The 25,139-nt window shown below is 44.5% G+C and overlaps 1 protein-coding gene across 9 annotated transcripts in view; it reads right to left on the bottom strand.

The window, feature by feature from the left end:
* Window positions 1–25,139, bottom strand: part of Frmd4b (FERM domain containing 4B) — a 326,048-nt gene that overhangs the window by 28,853 nt on the left and 272,056 nt on the right. For all 9 annotated transcript variants that reach the window (XM_075983380.1, XM_075983378.1, XM_075983374.1 and 6 more), the window contains 4 exons: window positions 13,907–13,990; window positions 12,596–12,661; window positions 8,870–8,927; window positions 6,873–6,959 (listed from right to left, as the gene is read on the bottom strand). In XM_075983380.1, the coding sequence (XP_075839495.1) occupies window positions 6,873–6,959; window positions 8,870–8,927; window positions 12,596–12,661; window positions 13,907–13,990 (295 nt within the window). The remainder of the gene's footprint in view (window positions 1–6,872; window positions 6,960–8,869; window positions 8,928–12,595; window positions 12,662–13,906; window positions 13,991–25,139) is intronic.

The raw sequence follows: 25,139 nt of genomic DNA, 5'->3' as shown, positions 1-25,139 counted from the left end.
CGTTTACTGGCTCATTGTACTACAGGTTAATCATTTAACTGCAAATTCACATGGAAATGACTAAATTCGGGATAGTCTCAGCCAAGGTACATCAAACAATGAGTCACTCCGATAGGGTGATCCCCTTGTGATGGGAAGGAAAGCAAACCAGGCGTCATTGGCTTAGTCGGTTTCATGCTACAGGTGACCCCTGGTAAATAAAGGTGCCGCGGAAGCCGTTTGGAGTACCGCAAACCAGGTGCACTGAATCTTCTCCACAACCAGACGCAGAAGCAGCATCTTAAGCTGGATCCCATCCAGGAGAAAATGATGGCTCACAGAGGCGTGACCACCGGGCCAAGTCGCCCAGTCAACCTGGATGGATCTGGGATTTACACACAAGCAGAGTCAGGCTCAAGAGTCCAGCATAGCACCAGAGCACGCCACTTCTATAGTTAGGGAGGACTTTATGGAGACATTTGTATTTTAAACAGGAGGAGAACAGCAATATTTATACTTCAGATTAAAAAGAACAGAGGTGGCAACTATGGCAGCCATTTGTGGAATAGGACCAAGTCCCTTCTTGAAATGGGGTTTGATTTCACCGACAAGGCTAGTCTTAGGTGCATGTTGATCCTCCTGCCTCAGCTTCCCAAGTGCTGGGATTGCAAATGCCCCCGCGAGGGCATCTCCCTCAGCCTCACTCACCAGTGGTTTTGCAGTTCATGATAACTGCACTGTTCCCCACTCCCACACCACCTCCAGGCCATCTGGCCATGGGAGGAGAGCTGGCTAGTCATCACATGGGAAGGGGGGAGGCTGCCAGAACACAGCACAGATGCCGTGTCCTGTCCCACTATGCACAGGACAGTCCCACACCCCAAAGGAAATCGTAATCCAGCTGGAGTCGAGAAACGCTGAGTAGGGGAGTAACATCTAGGTTCTGAGAGCTAGACTATGTAAATAAGAGGCTTTAGATTTTTTTTCTCTAAAACAGTAAGCTTCAGAGTTCTGTTTCTTTCAGTTGGATAATACTTTTAGGATTCCGTCACATTCCAAAGTCTAAACATAACCTGATGGAGGGACTTACGATACTTGATCAGACGAAAGAGTTCCCGCTAAGAGCATCTGCTGTGGTAAAAACACTTTCATAAGAGATCCCAGCAGGCTGGGCAGTGGGGGGGCATGCCTCTAATTCCAGCACTCTAGAGGCAGAGGCAAGGGAATCTCTGTGAGCTCTAGAAGGCAAGTTCCAGAACTGCCAGGACTGTTACACAGCAAAACCCTGTCTTGAAAAACCAAGCGGGGGTGGGGGTGGGGTGAGGAGGGGTGGGATGGAAAGGTGGGTTAGGAACTGGGGGAGATCCCAACAGAAGGTGCTCAGAATCTGAATATTAATTTTCTTTAGGTGTGATCTCATAGCTATATATACATAAAATGTCACACCTTACATGCAGTCAAGTACACACGTTTGCTATTTGCAAATACGTTTAGATGAAAAAGTTCTCAGTATTAAAAAAAAAAAACGTGTCATATGAAAACCGAACGTCTAAAATGGGATCACCTCACCCAGTCTCCCCTAAAATGTCTAAAATGGTATCACCTCACCCAGTCTCCCCTATGGCCAAGTCTCTAACCTCCCAAGGCTGAGATACTGACTTCCTCCTTGTAAGAGCTTGCATGGGGGCACGTGCGCATGTGTGCCCGACAACCAGGCCTGGCACGGTGCTGCCACAGATGACCAAGGATGTCTCTCTCTCTCTGCTTCTTCCTCTCCCCCCACCCCGCCTCTCTGACAGGGACTCATTGCTTCTCAGTCTGACTTCAAACTTACTCTGAAGTTGAGGATGACTTTGAATCTTCATACCTCTACACCCTGAGTGCTCAGATATGAGGTGTATCCCACAATACCTGGCTTATGAGGGGCTGGGGATCAAACTTAGGCTCTCAAGCATGCAGGGCAATCTTCCTTCCAACTGAACTCCAACACTAACTGTCCGTGTCATTTGTCTTTGTGTGTGAACAATTCTACCACTGGTTAAGGCCCAGGTGTAGCTAGTAACAGAGTAGCCATGCAGTTTGTGATGGTTCTCCTATGTAGAGCCGCTTCCTCGTCTGCAGGGATTACCCACCATTCCTACACAGAATCCTTATTCTGGAAGGTGCGGCTAGTGGTTAGAGGGAGGGTTAAATGTTTACCCTCCCTCCTTCGCAGCAGCCACTAGGTACTCTGCACGCATCTCACCATCCAGGTCTTAGCTTAAATGTCACTTCCCTCAGTCAGGCCTTCCCTGAGCACACCAAATGTCTCTCCCCATGCCATGATTGTCTCTGTATCTCAGCAGTTCCTATCAGAGGCAATCCAAAGTTTACAAGTATCTGATTTCTTTGCGTACTGGTTTCTCACCACCATCTCTCTAGAGTAGGTCATCAGCCACCGCTTGCCTCCTCCAGAGTATATTTTGACATTTCTTTTTGGTCACAAAACAACTTAAGTTATAGCTTTGGCATGGCCTGCAGGCATCAAGACAATACCTCCCAGTCTCCCTTGTAATGAGATGAGGACTTCCTAGAGCTTGCTCCAGAATGCCCTTCACCTTCGACAATACTCAGCGGAATCTTGGAAGGTTCTCCTCCTAGAACTACAGACACTAACTGCACTTAGACATAGAGGTAAAGAGAGATGTCATATTATACGGCAAAGTATGGTGTGGAGGGGGCTGCGTTCACTCTGAGCAAATCCCTTTAGCCCACTGGGTGCCACAGCACTGTGGGGTAAGAGTGTAGACAGAATTCTTTGAACTTGATAGGTGAGAAAATGGGGGCACAGAGAGGTGAAGTGGCGGTTCCAAGTCAGCCAGCTGGTCGGTGGGTATGCAGAACTGGTTCTTATTCCAAACCCATGTTATAGGATTGGCCGTCTTATCCCACTGGCTCTGCAGGTTCTAACAATCAGATTGATTATTGGTGGGGCTGAAGCTTAATCACGCACTTTCCAAACAGGATGGACTGGTCTCCTGACCACATTTTGTAATCCAGTGTTTCTCGTCCACACCAGACAGTGTGTTGTATTGATGGAGAACGTGGGAGTGGACAGCTCCCACTCTCCCGTTCTGCTAGCATTAATCTGCTCTGCGGACAGGAGGACCATGTGTGTGGTACAGGGTGACACGCTGGTGGTGGAGAGAGCAAGGAGGAGTTGGGGTGGTCAAGATGCCTGTGAGCAGAGAAACGAGCAAGGTGCTGCCTGGAAGTAAAGGAACGAGCCAGGGACTGCTACGGCAAGTGAACAGAAGGCTTTTGTGCTTATTACTCAACCCATCTGCCTCCAGGCACAAGGGACTTCCAACAGTTAAAAAAAAAAATCAGTTAACCAAAGGTCAGTGATGGTATTCACTACAAGGCTCCTTTATCACGCTACACTGTAAAAAAGATGCTAATCTCGAAAGGAACTTCATCAGGATGGCCTAGATGATGCCTGGCTGGGGAGCCATATCAGTCTCCCATCGCTGCTCCCCTAGAGGCCCTGCTTTCCCAGGTAGGGTCAGAGTTCAATCATGACATACACACGATCACCTTACTCACCCACTGTCTAGTTCCTTGGGACAGACATTTTTGCCCCTCGAAGTACTAAACTGGCACTAAAAACCTAGTAAGAGAGGCTGGGGGTGTAGTTCAGTTGGTAGGGTGGTTGCCTAATATACATGAAGTCCTGAGTTTGAGCCCCAGTACCACAGAAACCGGGATGGTGGTGCACACTTGCAAACTCAGCACTGGGAAGTCGGAGGCAGGAGGATCAAAAATTCAAGATTTCTTGACTACACGGCAAGTTCAAGGCCGGTCTGGGATACAGGAGGCTCTGTGGTAAAGTCGTTAATTCATTATTTTTCTTTTCCCATATGGCACATCTCTTGGCCTACATCATGGTGCTTCACTGATGGAAGCCACTTGCGACCCCTCAAGTCTATAGACTGGCAGTAAAAAAACACAGTCCCTGCCATTTAGAGACAACGATTAACAGACATTATCCAGACAGACTGGCAGGAGGCCTGTGCCAGCAGACCTTAAACAACCCCTTTTAAGATGGGCCTTTGGCGCCAGTCTCTGATTCTTAGTACATCTCCCGCCTGATTTGCTTTTACACCAACAAGGTAGGCATGTGGCTCCGGAGGCCCAGCACCTTGAGGCTGGTCCAGCAGCCTGGGCTCCATTCATTTGTCAGCAGGACCCGGATTCTTTCCTGGCCATCGGAGAACTTGCTGCACGCCCAGATGCTGAAGCGAGAGCCTTCTTTTGTGTCGGTGCTCACAGCCCTTTAAATCATGCATTCTTTTAACATGGGCAAGCTGGCCAGGATAGGGCCTGGCAGAGCACACTGCTGCCCCCAGCGCGAATCAGTAGGTTCCAGAGAGCGGCAAATCCGCAGAGGTAAGATCCACTACCAGATCAACAAAAGATAGCAGGGAACAAACCACGGGTGCCACGTGGACACCGGAAGTGGTGGAGAAGCAAGGGCAAGGAAGCAGCGACAGCACAAGAGCTGTCAGGTGTCAGCCACGGAGCCTGAAAGTGAAAGAGGGAAACTGCACATGGAAAAGAGGAGGTGGCTGCCGAGCCTCGTCTAGACGCGGGGATGAACAAGCAGGCCTGATGGGGATCCGTGTGAAACAGTGTGTACCGATTTTTATGAAGCTGTGAACGTAAAGAAAGGCCCCGGTGAGTCAGGAGCCCCGCAGAGGAGCTAGGGCTCGCATTTGCTGTGTAGCTCTGATTCACCATGACTCGGGCAGGAAATCTGATTGCTTGTGTCTCTTTCTTTATGCAGTGCGATCATGGATTTATTATGGAAAGGGAGAAAGAACTCCGAGAGCGGGAGGGTCTGCGAGGGATGAGTGCTGAGGTTGCTTGTTTATTTTTATTTTTATTTTTAAAGAAACTCTTCCATGTTGTGAGGATGTCACACTTACCAAGCCATGCTAGTTGATTATAAGTTGACCTGATTGTTGGCTTAAGTTCTATTACGTACACAAGTTTAGTAACAACCCAGCAAGAGTCCTGTGTGTTCTTGATTAAGAAGGTAAAATTCAGGACAGTCTCCTTAAGGAGCAAAAGCAGTAATACGGGGTGAGCTCTGCCTCAAGAAAACACGACAGGCAGTGACTTGGCTGGGACTCATTATTATGCTCTGTACCCTGACCTCTCTGCCCGCCCACAACGGAAACTATAAAGTCCATCAAAAGAGAATCGGTAGTTAGTTAGGTGTGGTGGCTCACACCTGTAATCCCAGAATTGGGTGGAGGGTGGCCAGGAGGATCACAAGAGAGAATCTGTTAAAAAGATTATGTATATCCACACAATGGAATGCTAGGTAGTTTTCAAAGGTAGCAAGAGGGCCAGGGTGGTGCTGGTGGTGTTGGTAGTAGTGTAGTGATTGCCTAGCTTTTGCAAGGCCCCGGATTTGATCCCCCGCATTACAGAACAGAAAATAAAACACGGTATTCCTTATCCCATTGGCTGTGGCTCCCAGGGCTGACAGAAACTACAAGCTGGTTATTCGACTAGCACAGGAGGACACGGTGGTTGAATGCTGCTTTATTGCTTTTGTTAATGGTTCCCTAATAAGCAGCCTTGGCGCCCAGCGAGTCTGGTCCAGCAGAGCTGGATGAGCATGGAAAGGGGAGCCATGGTCTGCCTAGCACCACCCATCACGCTATCTCTGCTAATGTCCCAGCCATGCAATGGGGTCAAGAAGGGTGCTCCATTTTCATAACCTAAGGAGATTGCAAGCATGATCCATGAGAGGAGTCTCAGGAGACACAGTGCATCATCTGTCTCCAGGGTTGCTCCAGGAAGAACACAGCAGCAGACAGGTGGCCATGTAGGAGTTATTTTAGACCGTGATGCTGGGTTGAGATAAGACAGGTAGGCTGACCATGACTTGTTGTTACTGAGCGATCACTGTTTCACTCCTACAGCCTGCAGGGATGGCAGCAGAGTGCAGGGAGGGTAACAATCTCTCTCAGAGAGAGAAGGGTGAGTGGTTTTATCTCTCTGCACATAAGAAGACCAACAGTGATGGCGTGGTGATCTATACGTCTTCATCAATGGTGACAATGTACATGTTGTGCACTTATACTTGAGGTGACAGTAGTAACTTCATAATCAAGGTTTCTTTCCCCCTATTTTTCATTTTTTTTGGAGACAGAGTTTCATGTAGCCCAAGCTGGCTTCCAACTCACAACCTAGAAGAGCATGACCTTCACAGCTTCTGTTTCTCTTATCTCTGCCTTCGAATACTAGGATTCCAGGCAGATAATGATAAATAGTGACTCACTTAGCTTCAGAAAACCCAAGCCTGATAGATTCTGGCCCTTCAGCTCATGAGTTCTTTTCTCTGCAGAAAGCAGACCATGTTGCTATAGAAGACTGTGAAAATGAAGATCGGCAGAAACCGCTGCAATTGTGGAAAGATTGCTTTCAACCATTCGATTGAGAAGTAATCACCATGAAACTTTGGATTTAAACTCAAGTGTATGGGCTTTGAACCATGTTGTGGTTAGCTTTGTAGATGAACCTTTGTGTGCAGTTTAAGTGATTGCCTCGGAACAGACAGCATGCAATCCTAGTACTTGGGAAGTGGAGGCAGAGGATCAATTAATGCCACGTGAGAAACTGTCTCAACAAGCATATGAAAAGATGGCTATCCCATTATGAAGCTGTGCTGGTGGGGCATAAGTGAGTTATTTTTAAAATTTCCATTTAACATGGGTGAATGTTAAATTTCACTTAGCAATGTTTACTACCTGAAATTGTTCAAGGCGCCCCTGAAAGTGATAGTGTAGGCTCTAGAACATTCAAGGTTCCGCTCAGTGTCTGCAGTAGCTCACACTTACTTTCCGAGGCTTCACCTTGTCTTGTAAATCATACTGGCCGATTCCTTTGTAGCTGATCCCAAGCCACCATGGAAGTCCCTGCTTATCCTAAAAAGTAGGAAACAAAACAAAAACAAAAACATGAGACGCAAGATCTGGTAAGTCTTCTAGAGGGGAAGCACTGTCAATTTCTTTCCTTTAACAAGTGCCAACAAGCCAAAATAAATGTGCCTTCATAAATAGAACCTTGCTGAGAACCTCAACTTGTTGAAATAATCTCTTCAAATAATACATACACACAAAAGCCAATACTGTTAGCGTCCAAAATAATGAAACATTTAGTGCTTTGATTAAACTGCTGGAGAGAATAAAAAATGTAATTCAACCAAGAACTAATCCACACAAAGTTATTTATGATTTCAAAAAGACTCCTTGTTCTCTTAGTTAACAGGCAGCTATAAAGGCTGGGAAGTTTCCAGGGATTACCCGGGGAAAGGCAGAGGTTCCAGGGCCCAGTGCTCAAAGCACAATTAACAATAAAGAGGGAGAAGCAAGAACACCTTTGGGGGAATTGGACAACTCCCAGCATGAATAATCAGTCTGAGATACATGTGAGGAGTGGATATAGATGATATTCTATTATAAATATTCTGTGTTCCTAAACCTGTTTATTGGGATTTTCCAATAAAAAGATATTAATAGAAAGAAAGAAAAATACAGGCTTAGGCATGTGTGGATATGCAGAGCAGAACCAGTGAAAATTAAGATGAAATTAATATACATTTTTAGCACAGGCATCCTCAATATGAAAGTGAGTATTATCTGATTTTCCTCCATATGCACTGGGAAAGATGTCAACACTATCATGACATCAAAAGTCATGGAAGAGCTAATCAGTTATAAAATTATGCTTCTCTCAAACAAAACCTCCCTCATCTCTGCTTCATCTTTTATCATCAAAGTATTTCCTAGCCAGCTTCTTCCTGCTTATCAGCACAAGAAGACAAAGCACACTGATGAGGGTGTGATACTGCAAATTTTGCAAAATTTTCAGCATTTCCTATGGAGGTTTGCATAAACACTGAGGACTGGCATGACTGTCACACGGAGGACATAAAGAGCTGGGAGCATTCGAGAGGCAAATAACCGGAAGGCAAAAATCGCTGTGGGTAGATGTGAGAATGACCTAGAACTGCAGGTGAAGCTCCGTGCTACAGGAGAAATTTAGCATGCCATGGGTCCCAGGCTCAATACCCAGCATGCAAGTAGAGTGAGAGAGGCAGGGAGGCGGAGGGGGGGGAGGGGAGAGAGGGAGAAAGAGGGAGGGAGGGAGGGAGAGAGAGAGAGAGAGAGAGAGAGAGAGAGAGAGAGAGAGAGAGAGAGAACTAATACATCTGGGAAAGCACCTGAGTATAGTATTTTGCAAAAATAATGTGCTTTATAATTTGCTAAAAATATGAATAAACTTAAAACATGGATGGAAATGATTCTACTTAAAATGTTGAAATTTGGGGGCTGAATGAGAGAATGCTCAGTAGTTAAGAGCACTGGCTGGTCTTCCAAAGGACCAGGGTTTAGTTCTGGGCACCCACATGGTCTACAACTATCTGTTTCTCAGGTTCCAGGGAATCTAACGTGCTCTTCTGGCCTCTATGGGCACTGCATACATGCAGCACACAGATATACATGGAGGCAAACACTTAAACACATACAAATAAAACAAATAAATCTTTTAAAAGATAATGAAGGCCAGGTGGTAGTGGTGCATGCCTTTAATCTCAGCACTTAGAAGGCAGAGGCAGGCAGATTTATTGGAGTTCCAGGTCAGCCTGGTCTACAGAGTGAGTTTTAGGATAGCCAAGGCTACACAGAGAAACTGTCTTGAGAAACGAAACAATTAAAAATACTTCAAATCCTAGACACAGTTCATGCACACACTAGATGCTGTTTTAGACAGCCTGTGACTTGCACAGCCTGGTGAGCATTGTGGAAAATTCTGGAATATGAGAAGCACTTACCTTCACTGCGTAATAATGGACTCCATAGGTTGGTAGGGCTTCTACTATTTTCATATACCTAAAGAAAGTGGAGACATATCATCAGATAATTGAAACAACCAAGGGGACTTCGAGGGAAACTGATTTCAGGGAACACAGTTTGCTTCTACTTCCCTCCTTTAGCCATGACTAAGCTCATTGACTTAGGTAGAAATAGAGTAATAAACCATTGTAGGGCATAATATGGTTTGTACCTTATCTAAATGCCAGGGGCTTTCTAACAAAGCAAACACAGTGAAGGCTTATGCGGCTTACAAATGGATTGCGTTGGAAACCCAAACTGTAAAATTTAAAAAAGACTTATTTATTTATGCATTTATTCTGTTTTTTTGTTTTCCAAGGCAGAGTTTCTTTGTGTGGCCCTGGCTGTCCTGAACTTTGTTCTGTAGACCAGGCTGGCCCCGAACTCCAGGTGATGTGATAAAGTCACGTGACACCACACCTGGCCTATGTGTGCACACTGCATATGCTATTTTTATTTCGTGCATATCTGCACACAAGAAGAGGCCATCAGGATCCACAGGACTATAGTTGTAGAGGGCTGTAAGCACCATGTGGATGCAGGAAACTGAATTCAGGACCCCTGGAAGAGCAGCCAGTTCTCTTAACTGTTGAGCCATTACTTTGGCCCCACATAGCAATTCTTTTTTAAGGTGAATACTTAACACACAAACAGTAAGAATCAACTTTTAGACCAGGTATGGTGGCCCATGACTGTAGCCTCAGCACTCGGGAGGTTCTAGACCAGCCATGAGACCCTGACTCAAAGTACCCCAAATCCTCAGAAACCAGGTCTGGGGGAGAGGAGAGAGAGGGAGAGTATAAATATTCATCTTAGTGTCATCCTCATGATAGATTACTGAGGTAGTAATTACAATGTCCAGAAAATTGATCTTTACAATGTCATTAAAAAGTCCTCTCAAAGCCGGGCAGTGGTGGCATATGCCTTTTGGGAGACAGAGGGTGGTGGATCTATGTGAGCTCAAGGCCAGCCTGGTCTACAAGAGCTTATTCCAAGACAGGCTCCAAAGCTACAGAGAAACCCTGTTGATGTGGGATTCCCCTCTGTATGCTGTGATTATCATTGGTTAATAAAGAAACTGCTTTGGGCCTATAGCAGAGTTACAAGGGAATAGGGCTAGGTGGGGAAAACTAAACGGAATACTGGGAGAAAGAAAGGCAGAGTAAAAGAGAAGCCATAGGAGCCACTGCCAGAGACAGACACTGGGAACGTTACCCGGTAAGCCACTGCCATGTGGTGATGCACAGATTTATAGAAATGTGTTAAATTAAGATGACTAAGATATAAAAGTTAGCCAATAAGAAGTTAGAGCTAATGGGCCAAGCAATGATTTAAATAATATGGTTCCTGTGTGATTATTTCAGGGTTAAGTGGTCGAGAATGAAGCAGGCAGCCTCCTCCAACACTCTGTCTTGAAAAACAACAACAACAAAAAAACCCAAAAATAAAAACAAACAAAAAGTCCCCTCAACATATGGAAATATATTGATTGTAGTCAAGTTTACCTAACTGTAAACACAACATAGCAGTTTTTAGAAATACATACTTTAAAGGGGTGAACATTACGGTTGTAAATCAGTATTCTGGCCTGGGGTATGGCTCAGTTGGTAGGCTGCTTGCCTAGCTTTCCCAGAGCTCTGGGTATGACCCCCAACACTGTATAAACTCAGTAAGGTATTGTATGTGAGTAGTACTGGGAAGTGAAGACAGGAAGTTCGTAAATTCAAGGTCATCCTGAGCTACACCGCGAGTTCAATGGTACCCTGGAATACATGAGCTACTCTCTCAAACAGACATTAGGCATACAAATAAAAATTATGGCAATCATGTCATTGCTTCTATTTATGTTCAAGAAGGTATCGAGGACTTTTAAGGAGTGGGGTGAACTCTATAAAAATTCTCCATCCCCAAGAAACTGAAGTCCCCACTTAATTTGAGGGTACTTCTTAAAAAATAACATTTTGATTTAGTAATTGAGACTTTAATACAATATACTTTGATCACATTTATTCAATTTTGAAGTTTTTTTTAATGACATTGTGAAGATCAATTTCTTTGGACATTGTAATCACAAACTTGGTATTTCTTAAGTAACTGCCTTACGTGTAAATGAATATAAAGGGTACAGGAGTTAGGTGAGTGTGCCAAGATCAAGCAGTGGACAAACTCAGAGCAGGGATTTGAACTCCACAGGTAAGTGTTAACCAAGTTAAACAGACTATGTTTGTAATCACACAACAGCTACCAAGAGAGGTAAAAAGTAAGTACACCTCCTAATGTAGACACCAACCTGACTAAAATCCATCAGAGATATTATCTTTCTATACCTGCTCCTTCCCTGGAGCACCCTCCACCACCTGCACCTAGCTCAGGAAACAGGTACAATGGATTGGAACATCAAGGGCTCAACCTTAGAACTGGTGACTTCTGCCTTCTGCCTGGAGCATCACAGGTGTGCACAGGTGCAGAGTGGATACTGATTCCAGTGAAGAAGTGAGAGCATGAAGAAGGCCGTGTCCTCTCCAAGGGACAGGCCACCTGGGTCATTCCACTTCTCACATGACCTGTGCCACCCTCAGCAGTTCTTATTTTTTCTCTTAAAGCTATGGCCCTAAGAGTTTCTCTCCAGTTGCTGGAGCAATTAGAACTAAAGCAGATTGCTTTTCATAATCACAGAAGTTTATTTTATCCAGTGAAGAGTTCTTAATAAATCAGTGGTACTTCTGTACAGTCAAAGAGTATGACAGAAGCTGGGTGTGGTGGCACTTAGAGTCCTCGCAATCTGGAGGCAAGTGGAGCCAGGATTCAAAACCACTATCCTTAGCTATTGAGTTCAGGGTCAGCCTGTCTACAGGAGACTGACATCTATCTATGTATCTGTCTATCTATCTATCTATCTATCTATCTATCTATCTATCTATCTATCTCATCTATCTATCTATTATCTATCTATCTATTATCTATCTATCATCTATCTATCTGTCTATCTATCTATCTATCTCATCTATCTATCTATTATCTATCTATCTATTATCTATCTATCATCTATCTATCTGTCTATCTATCTATCTATCTATCTATCTATATCATCTATCTATCATCTATCTATCTATGTATCTGTCTATCTATCTATCTATCTATCTATCTATCTATATCATCTATCTATCATCTATCTATCTATCTATCTATCTATCTCTATCTATCTATATCATCTATCTATCTATTATCTATCTATCTATCTATCTATCTATCTAATCTAATCTATCATCTATCTATCTATTATCTATCTATCTACCTATCTATCTTCTATTTAAGTAATAACTATGGTTTACTTTTGGTAGTAAGAAGAAACAGAATTCCAACACAGCAAATGTATCCCAAGTTCCATCAAAAGTAGAGTCACAAACTGAATTTCCATCTTCTCTTTGAAAGTGTTGGAACATTTGGTATCATTGTGCCTGAATTCTAAAGCTAAGCCACCTTACCTGTGCCCAGAGTAACAGCTCTTGCCACCACCATTGTCACCATTCCCTAGGTGGCCAACACTTCCCTCTCTGTTGCCTGCCCCACACTGGGAAGCATTGGAACTGGTAACACCCATGTATGGAATCACTAAGATGTTTTCTATAAAACTATGTTCAGGCAAGAAGAGGAACAATACTTACTGGACCACAGCTTGACCCCGAGTCAGACCTTTGATTTTCAAATAATGCTCAATCACTCTGTCCTCACTGCAAAACAGAGAAATAAGCCCGATGACATATGATGTTCTGACATTCGGTTTCCATTTCCGCGTTCTCAGGCAGCCACTGAAAATCTGAGCTCCAGAGTGGCATCCTGTGACGTTTCTCTAGGACTCTTGTTTCTGAGCTCAGCTTGTGACTACTTCCATTAGAATCTTTAACTTTTAATATAATTGTGTAATTCATATCTTTAAAATGTCATTTACTGGGAAAGGAAACAAGATGAATTTCTCAAATAAACAACTAATATTCTAGATGCATCATACTAGATATAAAGTACAAATATTAAATACTAGTTAGAGAACATTGTTGAGGTAATTTTGAGCCTAAGACCCATTTTCTTGTTGTTGATTTAAAAAAGAGATGAAATTCCGCTGGTAGAGTGCTTGACTTGCATGCACAAACTCTGGGTTCGATCCCCAGGACCATATAAACCAGATGTGGTGGCCCAGGCCTGTAATTCCAGCCCTTGGGAGGTGGAGGCTGAGAAAACCAGAAGTTCAAGGTCATCCTTAATTACTTAAAGAGTACCCGGCAGCCTGGGCCATATGAGACTTGCTTGTTCTTTCTTAAAAGCAAAAAAAAGTATCTTAAGAAAACTAAACCTGCTTTGAGTCTAAACAAGATCTGAAATAGTCTTCTTATCACCACCTTTGGGCACAGGGCTATAAAGAGAAGTCTCCAGTTGCATCCTGTAAGAGAGACCACGCTGAAGTTGCGGACTTCCTCAGACCTGACTTTACTCAACAGCTCAGGGCTCTTCCAGTCATCCCCAGGTGTAACTTGTGAGACTAGAAGCATCTCTCTCTGAAACAAATCATCACCCCCTCTTCCCCCACACTTCTTTTTTTTTTTTTAAAGAAACTTTCATTCAATAGTTATTTGTTCAGAAGTTTCCAGAGTCAGAATGCAATGTAGGCTCTGTATCTAATTTCATGTATGGTCGGAAAATGTATTCCAACTTTCGTATCTGAAGTTATCAAAATAAAATGTTTTATTATCTTTATATTTGTGTGTGTGCAAAGCAAGGGCACCTTCACAGTTTGGGGACTGAAACCAAGGAGACTACATTTACAAGGAATACAAGTAATTTGGAAGAAAACAGTGATTCTCTTCAATTATCTGCCAAGTACCCAGTGCTCAGTGGAGGCCATGACCACAGCTCAGGACTGTCCTGGCTTTACCAGTGCTCAATGGGGGCCATGACCATAGCCCAGGGCTGTCCTGGCTTACCAGTAAGCGAGTGATGGATGTTCCTGAAGGGTTTTAGTTGGGAAGACTGGCAATGTCTTCAAGTCTTTTCTGGCATTCTCATCACTAGGAAGAAACACAGTACAGTAATATCAGAGAGTCACCTGAAAAGACATCCCGTCAGGCTCTCCCAATGAAGACACCCAAATACTTACTATAGGACCTTGGTCTCTGTCACTCACTAGAGGCCGCCCCCAAATGAGACAACCACATCTACTTTCAAGCCTCTAATACTTTCTGTGAGCATCAATTTCATTATATAGGATGACCGGGATTGTACATATTTCATATTCTACTTTTCACAGTACTCTTCATATTCCATTGCGCACTTTTCCATGTTCTGGTATCATCACCCTAATCAACTCTAGCAGCTCCTAATATTCAGTGTATTGGAATGCCAATCACCATTGACCCAATCACAGAATGTCTACAGGCTCTTCACTATGGGCATCCCACAACCAAAAGGTTTACAAAACATGTGGTCACTTTTCTGCTATTTCCCCACCACCTTGAAGTACAGTGAACCAAGCCAAGCAACTTTGGAAAGTTAGTTTCTGCAGAAATCTCGGGGCTCTAAGAGGATGGGGAAACATGGTTCTGACAAACCCAGAGGGACCCCTCCCATTACCCACAGTGAACTAAACTGTCTATAAAGTTGACAAAGTCTATATAAAATGGGCACATCTGAGTGGTCAAGAGAAAGGTGTGGTCTTTGTGGAGAATGTGGAATATGAGCTAGTGAGAGCTGGTCACGTGCTATACGAGAGAACAGATTCTGTAGCTGCCATTGAGTATTCAAGGAAGGAGCAAAGATGGTTCTAGAAAGTCTATTAGCTCCTTGGAAACATTCATGAAAAGCTGGCTCACAACCCCCAGAACCCCAGTGTTCCCCACCCAGAATCACATTAACGCTTCCTCTCCCCAACTCCCATATCTTCCTCTCTTCCTACCAGCCAGACTTTGCTGAAAGACTAAATTTAACTGGGCACCATGCAGGACATTTAGGGACATTATTTTTCTCATGTTAGGCTGGATGTCAATTTTCTCATGCGGAAGACACTATTATTCTGCATGGTTTCCTGGTAAAGCTGTGAGGCTTAGGGACACTGACTCACTTGCTAACTGTTCATGCCTACTGTGTAGAGTCCACATGCCTTAGAAGCCAGTCTGTTTGGCTCTGAAGACCAGGTTCTTAAACGCTGTGTTCTAACCCTGATTCCCAAGGCTCTGTCCTAGACCGTCCTAGACTGCTGAGTGAGTATTCTCAATCCCTCAAGAGCACAACCCTCACACCCTGTGAGGCTGGTCTTGTTTGTCAACTTGGGACACACACATCTGGGTGTGTTTATCAGGAGATTTCCAGGAAGGTTTAACCAAGGAGCCAAAGCCAGAGTTCTGAATGTGGGTGGCACCATCCCACGGGCTGAGGTCCTGAACTGATAAAGGGGGGAAAGCCAGCTGATGACCATCTTTAACTCTCTTTGCTTCCTGACTATGGATACAACGCAGCCGGCTGCCTGATACCGTAATGGCTTCGCTGTTCATGACCTCCCGCCCTGATGGACTGCATCCTCAAACTGCAAGGCAAAATTAACCTTTCCTCCTTTAAGTTAGTTTTTGTCTGGTATTTGGTCACAGCGATGAAATAGGTAACTAACACACTCGCACACACATATACACAGGTGCAAAGGAAAACACTGGATACATATACAGGTGCAGAGGTAAGCACTGAATACACAGACACACAGGTGCAAAGGAAAACACTGGACATACACACACATGCACACAGGTACACAGGAAAACACTAGCAAGTTTTAAAACTTGTCACAGGCATTTTCACGTTAGCGTCTGTATTGGTAACTTCTCTGTAGCTGTGATAAACATCATGGCAAAGGCAACCTATAGAAGGGAGGGTTTACTTTGAGCTCATGGTTCCAGAGGCATAAAAGTCCACCACCAGGATGTCAGGGAAGCACGGTAGCAAGCAGCAGATGTGGCCACTGAAGCAGAAGCAGAGTGCTCACATCTGGAACTGAATGCAGGAAGCAGAGAGCTAAGGCAAAATGGCGAGAGTCTTTTGAAACGTCGATGCTCTTCCTCAGTGACATACTTCCTCCAGTACGTCCTGAGCCACAGCTCCTAAGCCTCTTCAAACAGCCAACTGGGGACCCAGTATGCAAATGCCTGGACTATGGGGGACATCCCATCAAAACCACCACACTCCCATAATAATGAAGCACAGGAACCTCCTTGTGGAGGACCATGCATTGGACCCAGACTGGACCTAGGGTGAAGGTCTTAAATCAGTCATCCAGCCCTCACAGGCCAAGCGCACACCATATTATGGTAGGAATCCAAAAGACAGAAGAGGAAAACAACAGCAAACTGGGGATCACAGCATAGCCTCCATTCAGTCTGTGTGGCCTACACCTAGCATTTAGTATTAGATATAGTAATTCGGTCAGTATTAAATATAGCTTGCTACTTGATTACTTAGTCCAAACGCTTCCTCTTTGCTCTGGTTTTATCTGTTCTGGAGATTTCTACAGAGACAATGAATTTTCCAAAGATGGCTGACTTGGCCCACTGCATTTCTGAGGGCAATAAGGAAGTAAGAGAACAGTGACAGCAACGTCTATGCGGCCACTTCATTGCAGACGTCTACGCTGAAGAACTGACAGCAACGTCTATGCAGCCACTTCATTGCAGATGTCTACGCTGAAGAACTGACAGACGTCTACGCTGAAGAACTGACAGCAATGCCCATGCAGCCACTTCATTGCAGATGTCTATGCTGAAGAACCAAGCAGGCTCTCCACACACCCTCTGTGTGTGTTTTACTAAGAAGAGGGTTGCGGCCTACCTGCAGGTAAAAGATTCAGCTTTCTTAATCACAATAAGAAACAAAAAGTCACTTGGCTCCCGTTCTTAAGCAAGAATAGTTCTCTCCACTCACTTGGAATCTGAGCGGCGGGACTTAATCAGACTGACAACCTTGGGAAACTGGTTTGTGCTTCCAGAAAAATCAAAATATACTACAGTCCAACTTATTCATATTAGGCCAACTATCAACTCCAAAGACTAACATTTATTTTTTTTTAAAATAATTTCAGGCTCTGTCCTTCAAAGTCTTTTGACACACATAATCTCTCTCTCTCTCTCTCTCTCTCTCTCTCTCTCTCTCTCTCTCTCTCTCTCTCTGGTGATTTTGGAGACCAGGGTATTGCTCTATAGCCTAGGTGGGCCTCAAGTCCATGATCCTCCAGTCTCTGACTCGAATACTGTGATATCAGGTGGTAGCCACCACACCGGGATAAAATAGTGCTTTCTGCTGTTCCTCATTGCCAGCAACTCATGTATACTGCCGAATTCCAGATCCAAGTGAACCACGAGGCACGTTCCAACAACCCATGTTCCAAGATCAGCATCTAGGAAAGCTTTGTTTTACAGTTAATTCTGTGGCAATGAGACTTCAGTAGATTGAAAGTTATTATTTCTCATATATTTGCTTATTCAATTGACAATAAGCATAAGATGCATGCCTAACACGGAGACTTTCACATAATGCATTGACTTCAAAGTTGTGAAAATGCATGGGGCTGGAGAGGCGGCTCAGTGGATTAAGAGCACTTGTTCCTGTAGAGGATCTGGGTTGGGTTTGCAGCACCCACATGGCGGGGAGGCTCATAGATATCCATTAGTTTTAGTTACAGGAAACCTGACACCGTTTTCTGAATTTTGAAGACAGCGGGCACTGCACGCACGTGATGCACATGCGTACAATCAGGCAAAGCACTATACACGTAAAATAAACAAATGATTTCAAAAACGTTATAAAAATGCAGTCAAGACAAAAGAGGAAAGAGAGGGGGGGAAAGCAAAGGGGCCATTGTAGCCACTATTCTATCCAATAAGTTTACTAATGAGTAAGTGCTAACGGACGCTCAAAGCTCCGGTTCTTTAAGATGGTTTTGATCCCATGTCCCCTGCTAAAGGCAAGCATTTTAAATGTGAGATTTTTCTAGCACTTAAGCCATCAATGAATGACTGCCAAACACAAGTCTACTCTGTATCTAGCACCTACACAGAGAAACAGCTATATGTTCAAATGACAAATACTGCCTTGTGTTAGAATTTTCAAAGATGAATTTTGGTCTTGAAGATGTCATTCTGCTATGATTTCTCAAGAACAATTTTTCATTCTAGATAGCCAGGACCTATCCCAGTCATAAGATGTGATATTTATACTATCCTCCTTCATTGTAAAACGTGGGTGTTATTTGTCTAGAAATCCTGATGGAATAAATCAATACATTTCCAAAGGTTAATTGCGAGCCATTATTCTAAACAGTGACTATTTGCCCATGAAGAGCCTTCTTCTGTATTAATCAACCACTGAGGAACAACCAATACAGATACATGAACAGGAAAGCCCCATGGGGATTAGTTCAAGAAGGTCCAGCTAGTTTAACGAGAAGTCAGCAGAAGCTGGAAAGATGGTCCGTCCATTAGGAACACACACCCCTCTGACAGAGGGCCCGAGTTTGCATCCCAGCATCCCTCTTGGGTAGCTCACAACCGTCTATAACTCCAACTCCAGGGGACCCAACACCCTCTTCTGAACTCCACAAACACCAGAGCTCAGGCACTCACATGTGCATAGCCCACACAGACACACAGATAAACACATAAGTAAAAATATAATGTAACTTTTTCTTTAAAGAGAGGAGTTGTCCACAAACAGAGGCTTTGTATCCATGGACTCCACCAATTACAGACTGAAAATATTAAAAACTGAGTCTGTGCCAAACACAGACTGACTTTTACCTGTCATTATGGTATGAACAATACAACAACCATGACCTACATAGCATTTTCATCATAGGAAGCACAATTCATTGAGACATGATCCAAAAAGAAAATGTGTGTGTTACATGCAAATACTAGACTACTTTATACGAGAGACTCCAGTATCTCCACTTTAGTCAAAAGGGAGGGGAGTCTTAGCACCTCGTGGACAGCCATACACTACTCTGCTTCAGCAGCAAAGCAGAGATGGATGATGGGGGTGGAGGGTGGAGGCGATCAAGGCGGTGACTTTATTTCTATGATGCTGCTGTAAAAGAGCAAAGGTGACACTATGCATCTGTCAGGACCTGTAGAACTATATTACCCCTGTCTGTGGACTGTATAACAAAGGCACCATGCTACTGCAAGATATCACTGTTAGGAGAAGTCATGGGTGGGAAGGAGATGAGCTATGTAGGAACTCTGCATGTATTGTTCAAACTTCCTTTAAGTTTAAAAAGAAGAAGGAGATCTAAAAGATTCCCTTAGATGAGTGGTTTTCTTTTCTTTTCATTTTTCTCCCCCGCCCCCCCCCCCACAAATTTTTTCAAGATAGGGTTTATCTATGCAGCTCTGGCTGTCCTGAAACTTGCTCTGTAGACCAGGCTGGCCACGGACTCAGAGATCCGCCTACCTCTGCCTCTCAGGTTCTGGGTTATAAGGCCTGTGCCATCATACCTGGCTAGATCAGTGGTTTTCAACTTGGGTGATTTTGCCCTTGAGGAGATGAGCACATAGCAGCCTTCTTAATGGTCACAATTGAGGAAGGAGTTGTTCTTGGCATGTTCTGGACAGAGACCAGAATACTTTCCTATAGGGCACAATAGAGCCCCCAACTGCAAAGAACTGCCTCCTTCCATTGTTGATAGAGCCAGGCTTAAAGCCTGAATTAGAACATTACAAAGAATCTGAGGTTGCTTGGTGCATAGCTCAGGGACAGAGTACCTACCTAGTGTGTATGAGGTCACTGGGATCCCTAGAAAACAACCTTCCTCCCAAAAGTCTGGGTGTGAGGCCATGCCTTCAGTCTGAACACTTGGGAGCTAGTGATATGAGGATCCACAGTTTAGTCTAGAGTGAGTTCAAGGCCAGCCTGGGCTATATATAAGATGCTGCCTCAAAACAACATGAAACAAAACAAGCAGCAACAGGAAAAGAAACCAAGAAATGAAGCAAAGAGGAGGAGGAAGAGGAGGAGGAGGAAAAGAAAGAGGAGGAAGAGGCTGCCACCACAGGTTTCAGGCTTGGTGACACATGCCGGTAATCCTGGCTCTAGGAAGGCTGAAACTGAGGAGGTGCCCACGTTTGAGACAAGCCTAAATTACATAGCAATTTCCAGATTGGGCCAGCCTAATCTTAAATAATAAAACACAGGAAGGAAAAAGATTCTGAGCCTTCTATCCTACTGCATTTTGAAGCATATTTTTAACAAAGGCTTTATTTTCTCACGTCCCTTCCAACTATAAACACCGGAGATCTTAGGTTATGTGAGCCACATAAGGAGACAGGTATTGGATGTTGCCTGACAATCGTGTTTAAAAACAAACAGGTAAGCAAACAAACAAAAAAGTCCAACTCTGCAAAGTTTTATGCAAAGTATCTGAATTTAACTCAACAACTGTTCTTCATATCAAACACACCAGCAGACTCTCATTGTTAATCTACATTCTCTCACTGGAACTCTGCGTGCATGCGTGCGTGCGTGCGTGCGTGTGTGTGTGTGTGATCTCTGCTTAATTTGGCTTCCACTTTCAGATAATTAGTCACCAGTGTAAATTGTTAGTAGTGCACCCGAAAGGCCTCCCTTTATCAGGTTCAGATCTGGGGTGCTGTGCAGAACACTCTGTAACCACGTGACCCCACTTTCCTATACAAACTTCCTTAACGCAGGACACTTCCAGAGAGTCGTCACTGATACAGAGGCACACGGAGCTTAGACATTTAACATTAACAACAACAACAAAGCCCATGGAAGAATCAAAGGAGGACCAAGGCAGACAGCCTGGCGGATACATGAGGTCAGCCCTCCAACAAACGGCAGCAAAGGAGGAATCCAAATGGCCTGTGGGTAGAAGAAAAATATTCAACAACTTCAGAGTTCTGGGAGAAAGCATCTTCAGTGAGCTCCTGATAGACACCAGACAATCAGACTTTTGAAACTCTGATTCTATCTAAATTATCCCTAGATAAAAGTCAATGAGAGGTCTGATTCAGGCTACTGGGAAGGTCAATCAGTAAGACTGCTTGGAAATTTGTATACCTAGATACATACACACTTGAGTGAGTTTATAACAGCACTGCTTACAGTAAGACAAAAGAAAGGAAGAAAGAAAGAAAAGGAAGAAATCAATACAAATATCCGATAATATGGCTGAGAATGTAATTCAGTACAATGCTTGCCTAGCACGTGAACCCTTGGTTTGATTGTTGACACTGCATAAAATGGGGGTGACAGCACATGCCTGTAGCCCTAGCACGCTAGTGGCAGAAGCAAGGAGCGTCAAAAGTTCAAAGTCACCCCACTTATACAATAAGTTCCCAGCCAGCCAGGAAATATAAGACCCTGTCTCAAAAAACAACAACAGCAACAAAAGAAAAACAAACGAAACAAAATGAACAACCCCTTCCCCAACATCTCCTGATAGCAGACATGAGGAAGTTGCTGTTTATTCATGTAGTTGGATAGCACACAGCAAAGAAAATAGACTTTAGCCACATACAACATGGATGAATCTGACTGATAGTGGCCAAACAAACATCCCAGCCTGGAACTGTGGTGAATTCCTGTAATCCTGGCACTTGGGAGGTTGTCACAGGAGGTCCAAGTTCAAGGCCAGCCTGGACTATATGCTGAGAGCTTGTCTCAAAACAAGTTACAATTCCATATATAGAGGGTCCAAAGCAAGCAAAATGAAATCAGACATACTGTGAATGACTCCGAGAACAGACACGGCATTGTATTGGCGTGGGGTGGGGGAGGGTGTGAGGCACAATGGTGGTACAGGAGAGACTCCCAGGGGCTGTGCTTTTGTAGCTGTGCAATTTCTAATTTGTTCTATATACAGCCTGTGCATTTTACATGCTTTTCAGTGTAACAACTCACAACAAAACCTATCACACATGACCGGGAAATGGATAAAGGGATGCTAATGGATGAGCTACCAATTATAACAGGAGTGCCCAGTGCCGTGATACTAAAGTCTGAGGGGGGACCCCATAGAACAAGAAGCGAATCTGGCAATGGAACCTTACTCCAAAGGGTTAATTCCAATCGTGTTCAGAATTTAGGGCCAAACAGGATTTCACATTTGAGTGCACCACAGTAGCTGGGTGACTGTTTGCTCACCCTCCTGGGGACTTTGCCTGGGAGCCTGGAACCCAGTGAAGTCCTGGTGCTTGCAGAGACAGCTAGGGCTGGCTTCGGAGCAAAACGCCCCTCCCTATGGCTGTCCGGGCAGCACTGTTTATATGAACCTGGATCAACCTCTGAGTGCAGACAGAGGGCTCAAGAGCAGCTGGGGAGGTGTGGAGACCTCCTGGGGATGTCTCTGCCTTTCCCTGGCAATAAATCCACTCACCCCGGCTCGACATTCCTGACCCTGATGGCGATGGATATGTGATTACAAAGATACACTTGATCAGACTGTCATGGGGCACTGCTTTCTCAAGGTGCCAGGCAGACAGAAAGCCCAATGAGCTACACTCCTTGCTTCTCAGTGACCACACCAACAGGCTTTCCTCTGTCGTTTCAGGGGAGTTGGAAGAACGGGCTTGTAGATCAACAAGATGGCTCAGCAGCAAAGGGGCATGCTGCTGAGTCTGATGATCTGAGTCAGATGCCTGGACCTATATGGTGGAGACCTCCCAGAAGTTGTCCTCTGACCACCACAGTTGTAACATGGCACATGCGTACTATGCACCCCTATACATAAAATTAATAAAATGTGATTTAATTTTTTTTAAAAGGCAGGCTTGCATTTTATCTGGTTGCCCAATCTGAGCCCTACCCTTGGGCATTCCAGCATTCTCTTCCTGTATCCTGAGGGAGCTATCCTGACTCTCCACTGAAGACATTCCTCATGTAATGGTTTCTCTGCAGAGTCCCAGCTTCTTTCCCTGAGTTGTATGTTTTTCCTTATTGACCCAGAAAGCCCCGTTGAAATGTGACAACCCCAATCTTTGTTGAGGAAGCCACATGACTGGGAAAACCAAAGCCACCCTCTTCTATGCACTGAAGTATGCGTGTGGTGTGTGGGAAAGCCACCCCAGCAACTGTGAGCACCTGCTTGTGGCAAACTGTAAGCTCACTGGCAGTGCCGATCAGCCACCTGCCAGCAGACGCTGGCGAGGAAGGGAGTGCCGGCAATTAACAAACTGCACTTGATAGCACACAACAATCCTTGCTGTTTGTGCTCAGTGTGGGGGAAACCCTGGGTTTCTAGGGCAGTCAAAAGAAAACAAAACAGGGCTGGGCATGCAGCTCATTTGGTAGAGTGCTTGCCTAACACGCGTGAAGTCCAAGGTTCAGTCTCTAGCTTGGTACAAACCAGGCGTGGAAGCCCAAAGTAGAAACAGGAGGGGCTGAAGTTCAAGGTCATCCTAAGTGGTGTAGTCAAAGAAGCCAGCCCAGGACACGTGAGACCCTGTGCTCCACAGATAAAACCAAATAGAAAACAAAGCAAGTCCAGGCCCCACATTTTACTTTGTTTATCCGTACTCAGCACTTGAAACTCAAAGGCAAGGTGCATGAAAAGGTCCAAGTTTAAATTCAAGGACCGGGTAGAAATGTCTGCAGAAACTTCATGTAACAAAGCAATAACTCTTTCAAAGTTAATCTGAGGGGCTAGTGAGATGGCTCTGGGGTTTTGGAGGATTCCTGCTCTTCTAGAGGACCAGAGTTCAGTTCCCAGTATCCACGCTGAGTGGTTCATGACCACTTGTAACTGAAGCTCGAGGGGATTCAGCCCCCTCTTCTGGATCCTGTGCACACACCCACACACACATATGAACATACACTAGGACAAATACACATAAATAAAAACAATGAATCCTTTAAAAAATTAACTTGAGAATTAACTTCTCTTGACACTGATACCTAAACATAATTCAAAATGTATGTGTAGATACAAAAAAACCTCAAAACAAAAAATCTACAGTTAAATTAAGAGATTGAGCTTGATATAAGGACAGATGCCTAGAATCCCAGAACTTGGGAGCCTGAGACAGGAGCTGAAATTCTAAGCTAGCATGAGGGAGACTAAAGGAAAAGACAACACACACACACACACACACACACACACACACACACACACACACACACAGAGTATGCAAACACTCTAGTCCGAGGCCTGTTATCTGTACATGTACCATGTATCCTAAATATCAGACATGAACCAAAGGGTTGCAAGCAGGCCTCCGAGAATGGAGCGTCCTCCACCTGGGAATTTTAGTTAATTCCGTGTTCCACACAAAGACATACCATTGGGGAATGAATGCCTGCCAGGTCTTGGCATGGCCTTGAAGATGATCTGGTAAGGGGTCCCCTTCTTCTCTGTATGTGCTAAAACCCTATGCAACCCCTCCAGGTTCCACCGCTCATGAAGGAACAGGAGAGGTTTAATAAGCCTGAAAGTCAGCAAAATATACTTTCATGTCCGGCACACAGGTGCAGCAGGGGTCAATCCATACCCTGTCCAAGCTGGCTCCAGTGTTCAAGGATGGCACCTCACCTGAGTGATGAGATTATTACAAGAACCTCGATTACTGCTTAGAAACACAGCTCCCTCAACTGGTTGGCAGGCGTGCATGACCACCTGGCAGTTAAGCACCAAAGGGTACACTCCTGTTTCCTATTGGGCAGACAGAATGCTGCCCCTCGTATAAAATCTTGTTTCCTGGATGAGGATGCAGCTCAGTGTCAGCGGGCTTGTTAGCATGTATGGGGCCTTGGGCTTGATTCCCAACCCTGCAAGATAAGTAAATAAATAAATTCTATCTTTCAGTTATCTGTGGAATTTGGCCTTCAGTAGTAAATTTAGCTCATTATCCTACTTCACTTCTCTCCTCTCTCTCTCTCTCTCTCTCTCTCTCTCTCTCTCTCTCTCTCTCTCCCTCCCTCCCTCCCTCCCTCTCTCTCTCTCTCTCTCTCTCTCTCTCTCTCTCTCTCTCTCTCCTCTCTTCTCCTCTCCCCCTCTCGGTTGGCACTGATTGGCTAGGATGACCTTGAACTTCTGACCTGAAAGTCTCCGCTGCCGTCCTCCCATTCCTAGCGTGACAGGAATCAAGCCCGGGATTTCACAGATTCTAGCCAAGTTCCCAGACCTACCCAGGTATATCCGTTTACTAATTCCTACAGAAAAAGGGAGTA

Source organism: Microtus pennsylvanicus, chromosome 8 (assembly GCF_037038515.1).
Source record: "Microtus pennsylvanicus isolate mMicPen1 chromosome 8, mMicPen1.hap1, whole genome shotgun sequence".
Classification (NCBI taxonomy): Eukaryota; Metazoa; Chordata; class Mammalia; order Rodentia; family Cricetidae; genus Microtus; species Microtus pennsylvanicus.
The sequence above is the reverse complement of the archived record's forward strand: the minus strand, read 5'-3'. Positions and strand labels throughout refer to the sequence as shown.